This window comes from Sprattus sprattus (assembly GCF_963457725.1).
Source record: "Sprattus sprattus genome assembly, chromosome: 20".
NCBI classification, from domain to species: domain Eukaryota; kingdom Metazoa; phylum Chordata; class Actinopteri; order Clupeiformes; family Clupeidae; genus Sprattus; species Sprattus sprattus.
Window position 1 is genome coordinate 18,984,177 of NC_137918.1, and position 7,500 is coordinate 18,991,676.

General features: G+C 49.2%; 1 protein-coding gene across 1 annotated transcript in view; it reads right to left on the reverse strand.

Annotated features, from left to right (window-relative positions):
* myripa (myosin VIIA and Rab interacting protein a) overlaps window positions 1-7,500 on the reverse strand; it is a gene marked incomplete at its 5' end in the record, with an annotated part of 34,691 nt that overhangs the window by 17,814 nt on the left and 9,377 nt on the right. Inside the window, 2 exons of the mRNA XM_080859218.1 lie at window positions 1-41; window positions 6,716-6,937. The exon at window positions 1-41 is cut by the window's left edge and continues 96 nt beyond it. Of these exons, the coding sequence (XP_080715344.1) occupies window positions 1-41; window positions 6,716-6,937 (263 nt within the window). The remainder of the gene's footprint in view (window positions 42-6,715; window positions 6,938-7,500) is intronic.

The window sequence follows — 7,500 nt, forward strand, 5'->3', positions numbered from 1 at the left end:
CATTATTATAGTACCACTCCAGGGACTGGGTCTTCAGCAGCCTAGCAAACACAAACACAAACACAAACACAAACACAAACACAAACACATCTAATGAATTCACTCACGTGTGCCTGCCTGGGTCTCAACGGCTCTACACACAGCCTCTACACAGGGAAGTAAAAGCCTGAGAATCAAGGTGACCTTGAATCCTTATTCCCTTCAATCATTTCATTCGCTCTTAATGTGCAGCTAAATGTTTAGTGCTCTTTCAAGCTAAAAGGACTGTAATAGGTTGATTCAGCTGTTGATGTCAGCTTTTCAGAGGAGATTAAGATCGGAATGAGCTCAACGCTGATAGACAGTCTTCTGAACTGAAGACATCAACACAGAGTGGCAGATATACACACACACACACGCACACGGGCACGCACACACACACACACACACGCAAACACAAACACGCACACACGCGCAAACACAAACACAAACACAAACACACATATGCACATACACACACACACACGCACACGCACACACACACACACACACACACACATAGACACAAATACACAAACACACACACACACACACACACACATGAATATTGCATGTACTCTGAGTATGGAGTGTGAGTGTGACAGCGATAACACACAAGCCTGGGGGCCAGTAGTCCCTAGGCTAACCTGCTCATCTCTGACTCAAAAGTACAGAGGATGCTGTGTTTATGTAACTAGTGCAGGGGAAAGCCTGCCGGCCAAAAAAGCCTATTATTAGTTTACCTTAGCGCCGTTTCGTTCAAATCAATTAGGGTCACCCAGCTGAAGTCCCTATGGTCAGTAGACCGATAGTCCCTTGGCACACGCGCTTACGCAACACGAGGGCAGCGATGGTTTCGCGCAGCAGGCTCATAGCACAGTGGCAGGGCTTATGACACAGTGAGGGTAAAGGTTAAGCATGGGACCATCAAAGCACTTGAGCAGCCTTTCTGTGGCGCTGGGGGTTCACCAGGCCTCGTCTGACACGGAGCAGCCGTCCTCTCCCGGCCCCCTTTCATAACGCTTTGTGGTTTTAATATGGAGCTCTGAAGACAGATCAAGACAGTTCCCGCCACTGGTGCTATTTAGGGAGCGCTGTCATTTGCGGCTCAAGCTAATGCATGTTGCATAATGATTAGCTGAGTAATTTCACATCACTGCTCCTTAAGTGAGTAAACACAGTATTACCTCAATCTTTTAGTCTGTCTTAAAGCAATAGAGGCTTTTCGCCTCTCTACGTGCTCTGGTAGAATTTGTCTAACACATGTCCAGGGCTAAATATGGTGGTGTCTCCCTGCTTTGGCTGGTATGTAGCATACAAATATATTGTGTCGAAAATGAAACGGAGATCTGAAACCACCAAAATTAGTGTTACGTTCTTACGTTGTACACTGTTCTGAAAAAGCCTCAATAGTCCAATTTTAGGTAAGACTATGTGATCATGCAACTACACTGGCATCCAAATTCTTGTTTTATCTTTATTTATTTAGGCATCTCATCTCACTGACATGTTACTCTTCAGTCTAAGTTCAGATCACCATTCGTCCATTTGAACATTTCAGAACAACTAATCAGACTAATCCGGTACAATATTCTTTCACGTTTCCCAAATCGGCGAGGAGCCCAACGCCATCCGACGCCCATACGAACTGTGCTCGTCGACAGTTATCCAACTGGATTCCGTGCGCGCTCCGTAAGTTAAAAGGTGCTGACTCCCTGGAGGCTGTCGGTGCATATTTCACTCAGTGACACCCAGACTAGGCCACTCCGAGCGACGAGCGAGAGAGAGAGAGAGTTCTTGGATGTTTGGGCTGTGTGATAAGTGGCACATCTGGAGAGCACTGCGCTCGTATGACGGACAGATGGCTATGAGTCAGTGCAGCAGTGCTGCTTTCCAATCCACTGCCTGGAAACTCTACAGCAAGACACGCATCAGCAGAGCCGGAGCTTCTGCGTCCCTCAGCTGAATTAATCAGAGCGATGCCTATTCTGTTCCTCGGTTCACGAAAACCAAATGGGGGAAAAGTGCATCCACATAAATCTGCTTTTTTTTTTACATTTATAATTAGATCAAAACAAAAAAAAGTTCATAAAGGAACCCAGAGAGGATGCCATGACGTGCTTCCAGCAGCGTAAAGACGTTTAAAAAAGATGGACTGGGAACACAGAGTCTGCTTTTCTTTTTAAATCAAATCTGCATCTTAATGATGAGGAACTAATGAGGCTATTACAATTTCAAACACGGGGAGGGGGGGTGTGGGGGGAGAGACACACGTCTCTGAAAGAAGAAATCCCACGAGGCCGTACACAAACCACAAACCAGGGGGACTCATTCTTCAGCTGTTGTTAGAGTTATTAGATGGGCAGTAAAAGCAGGGAGGATGTGTCCCTCCTAAAGACGCATTGATTTGCAACTCTGCTCCCAGGAGACGCGCTGGGGTGGAGGAGAGAGAGGGTTGAAAGAGAGTGCCAGAGGAGTGGCGCTGATTAGCGCATATAGCTTCGACGCTTTCTGGAAAATCTTTACAGGGAGAAAAAAAAAAATACAAGAAATGTAAATGGGTTTATTTCCAGAAACGGAAGCCTGTCACAAGAGAACTGATTAAATACTGGAAGAAACAAACCCCAACTATAGCTGGCACTTCTCTTTCTTTCTTTCTCTCTCTCTCTCTCTGTCTCTCCTTCTCTATCTCTCTCCTCTCTCTCTCTGTCTCTCCTCTCTCTCTCTCTCTCCTCTCTCTCCTCTCTCTCTCATCAGCAGCAGTGGCTTTTCCCACACTATGGCGGAGTGGATCCCCGAGCGGATCACCGGGAGCTGGGCATCGCTCCGCTCCACTCAGGCTCTGCAGAGAAAAGCAGCTTTGTGCCCGCAGGAGCCGGGGGGGAGTGTGGGGGGGGGGGGGGGGGTGCTCGCCACTTGTGCCCGCAGGAGCAGGGGGGAGTGGGGGGGGGTGGGATGGGGCGCTCGCCACTCACCAAGACCTCCTTTCACACACCAGCAGCTCACTGATCACCTTTATGTTAACTCACTCAGCTCCATAAATACGGACACAGAGTGCCTGCTTTTTCCTCTATTTTCCTGATCACCTTTATGTTAACTCACTCAGCTACATAAACACGGACACAGAGTGCCTGCTTTTTCTTCTATTTTCTTTCCCCCCCGCCTCAGATTGCTTGTCGAAATGTAATCTCTTTCACAAACATCCTCTCCCTCTCAAACAAGAGGGGTGGTAAATGCATAATTAATGTGGGTTGCTTTGATGGTTAAACGAGTTATGACACATAAGAAGATCAAGGCTATGACGGGGTTCCTCCTTCCGTTTCTATCTCTAATACTGCGGATTGTTTTTAAAGTGCACAGGGAGCCCAAGGGCATCTTTGTCTAACATGCAAGGCTGCGGTTCAAAGGTAAGTACAAGCCTCACATGAAATATTTTATGAGCAAAATTAATAAAGAATGTGTTTGTGTTTTCCTGCATTAAATATGCATACGAGCTAAATGCCCTTTTGTGCTCTGTTGGTAAAATACAGGTAGGCCTTGGGGGGAAGTGGTCACAGAAAAGGGGCAGAACACACCGACCTGTCGTGGTTTCATCCACCGACCGTCAGACGATTCACGGACAATTCATCTGCGATCCGCTATTGAGAGGAAGAGCCGCCAGCTCTGGCATTTAAGGGGGGAGGGGGGAAGGGGGGGCATTTCTTCGGGAGAGGGGTTTTCAGCATGGAAAGAACTGTGTCCTTTTGAAAACTGCCTTGCACCCTTTCCAGCGAGGCATTCTTAAAGGCCATGTCATAGAGGCGTGTAGGCAGGTCCATAGCACATTCAGAGCTCAAATACGGCCAGTGGGCAGGCTGATCGACCTAGGCTGAGCCTCTATCACACACTGCTTCACATGACCACCCTAATGTTGCGGCTCCACACCCCATCACACACTCATATACGACAACCGGAATTGGTTGGAACTGAGATGGTGGAACTACATTCCCTGAGACGACAGAGAATGGTGGTTCAACTGTAGCTGGATATGAAGTTTTAAGCCATATGAATTCCCAGCTGTCGGGCAAAGAGAAAAGCGTTACATTTCCATTACTGTATGCGCTAACGGTTTCTTTTGATCTAGAAATGTGCTGATGTCTCTCTCTCTCTCTCATACACACACACACACACACACACACACACACACACACACACACACACACACACAGCATGAGAAATGGTTATCAGCGTGGTAATTGTGAATTAAAATGCCGTACATCAAACTCAAAGATGAATAAGCTATTTCATGCCAAAAGTCCCTGCCTCAGCTCTTCTGCCTCCTCGGCGGGCGGCGATCTGAGATCTGAGTTGTAAGCGTATCTGTTTTCAGCGCGGGTCCAGTAAGTCAAAACAAGCCCTAAATCAGCTTCTCATTATTCAGCAGGAGCTGTCAGAGGCCAGGAGCTCACCTCAGCAAACACAGGCTCATGCACATTAATGCAGCCCGGCCAGATGACCACAGCAGTGAAGTACACAACACCAGAGGGAACCACATACATAAATCCACAGATGGGAGTAGTCATTCACACACACACACACACACACATACACTTTCACATAGACTTTCACATAGACTGACACACAAACGCGCACACAGAGACATGTAGGAAAACACACACACACACACTCACACGCACCTACACTTTCACGTACACTGACACACAAACGCGCACGCAGAGACATGTAGGAACGCACACACACACACACACACACACACACACACACACACACACACACACACAGATACAGATACGTATACGCACACATATGTATATCCATGTAAACACAAACGCAATGCAAGCAAACGGCCAGGAGTAATTTAATGTATAAGCTTGGTGACAAATATAGACAGAAATGTAACACATAATCACACAGACACAGATGAACCCATGTGCAGAAACACACACACACAAACACACACACATACACACACAACACCCCCCCACCGCACACACACACACGCACACACGCATACATACATGCTCATGCATTAGGGAACAAAAGTCAATACATATGACTGCCTACAGTCAATCATCAAAGACACATTCGCTAAAACACACATTCCCACACACACACCAGAAACGACACATACACACACACACACACACACACACACACACACACACACACACTCTCATCTACACACACACACACACGGGCACAAACAAACACATACACACACATATTCACTCTCTCTCACACACAAGGCTCTTACCTCCTCCCAGTCTAATTTTGCTCCATCCTACGGGCTACCTCTTCAAAGCATCTATCTAAGGACGCAGCGCCTGTCTTGAGTGCAGCCTGTAGGCTTGACCTGCTCAATGTGACGTGCAGCACAGAAGCAGAAGCAGCAGTAGCAAGCAAGCAGCCTCAGCAGCATCAGCATCAGCAGCGGCATCATTAGCCTTTAGCGAGAGAGAGCGCCCCGCTGACAGCTCGACTGGGCTCTCTCTCTGTCTGAGTCCTCACACTCAGCGCCTAATCCGCTCATTCATCCCACACATGACTGGCAGCTGTAGCGTAGCATTAGCACTGCCTATCGCCAGCAGCAGCCATCAGCCACACAAGACATGCACAGTGTCTCTTGCCTCTCCGGAGACTGCACACACACCACACACACACACACACACACAGGGAGGAATGGAGGCGCACAGAGACACTCTCCCGCTATTCACACACACGCACACACACACACACACACACACATACACATGGGGTAGAATGGAGGCTCACATTCAGACACTTTCCCGCTATTCACACACACGCACACACACACACATACACACACACACATATGGGGAGGAATGGAGGCGCACATAGACACTGTCCCGCTTTTCACACACACGCACACACACACACACATACACACTCACACAAGCTCACTCACATAGGAAGATTGGATTGCACACAGACGTGAACACAGAGTGTGTGTGGACAGACCCTTCAATCGTGTTGGTGAGTAAACACATAAACATACTGGCACACACACACATACACACACACACATGTTACACACCAATTGTCTCTACCTTGCATACATACACACTCACACCTCTGTGCATGCATGCATCAGTGCACTTACACACACTCACTCTGACAGACACGTGTATGCACGCACAATCCTCTGCATACCTGCACAAGCGTGCACCCGTCCGTCTCCCTCTCTCTCTCACTCTCTCATCACACACAACCTCTCTCTCTATCCTTCTCTCAATCTCTCCCTCCCTCAAGCTCTCTCCCTCTCTCTCTCACTCTCTCATCACACACAACCTCTCTCTCTATCCTTCACTCAATCTCTCCCTCCCTCAAGCTCTCTCCCTCTCTCTCTCTCTCTCTCTCTCTCTCTCTCACTCTCTCATCACACACAACCTCTCTCTATCCTTCACTCAATCTATCCCTCCCTCAAGCTCTCTCCCTCTCTTTCTCTCGCTCTCACTCTCTCATCACACACAACCTCTCTCTATCCTTCACTCAATATCTCCCTCCCTCAAGCTCTCTCTCTCTCTCTCTCTCAATCTCAACCTCTCTCCCTCGTGCACACACACACAGCCGCATTCTCTCTCACGGAAACAAGCTCAGACACACACACACACACACACACACACACACACACACTCAGACAGCAACACGCCCTCGCCCCTCGCTCCCCAGCACTAACCTGCTCTTCTGGCAGGAGGCGCACAGCCAGGCTTTGTCCCTCCTGCTGTAGGTGCAGCAGACCTTGCACACGTTGTATTGGCAGTCCAGGCAGGGCCGCTTGGGGTTGATCAGGAAGGTGAAGGACGCGCAGCAGCGGATGCAGCAGCGCTCGTTAAACCTGTGCTGCCGAGACAGCAGCGTGCACCGGCTGCCCTCCGCGTCCAGCTCCTGCTTCATCTCACTGACACAGCCCAGGGAGGGAGGGGGATGAGCGGGGGGGGCGGGTGAGGAGGAGAGGAGGAGAGGAGGAGAGGGGAGGGGATGGAGAGGAGGAGAGAGGGGGAGGAGAGAGAGAGAGATGGAGAGGGAGAGGGAGGGAGGGAGGGTGGAGGGGGGGAGGAGAGAGAGAGAGATGGATAGAGAGAGAGGGAGACAGAGGGAGAGGGAGGGAGGGAGGGGGGAGGGGGGGAGGAGAGAGAGAGAGATGGAGAGAGAGAGGGAGACAGAGGGAGAGGGAGGGAGGGAGGGGGAGGAGGGGGGAGAAACAGAGGCAGAGGAGAAAAGAGACACAGAGACAGAGAGGGAGGGAAAAAAGAATCAAAATGAAACGAGAGAGAGAGAGAGAGAGAGAGTGAAAGGACAGACAACATGGGAGAAAATGGGAGGGATGGAAGGGAGAGGTAAAGAGAGAGAACACAAAAGGTGACAAGGTAGTGAATGATTACGTAATAAAACGGACATTTAAGCCCCCCCACACATGTTCTCCAGTAATTGGGATTGAGCAAGGAGCCGCTTAATGTATTC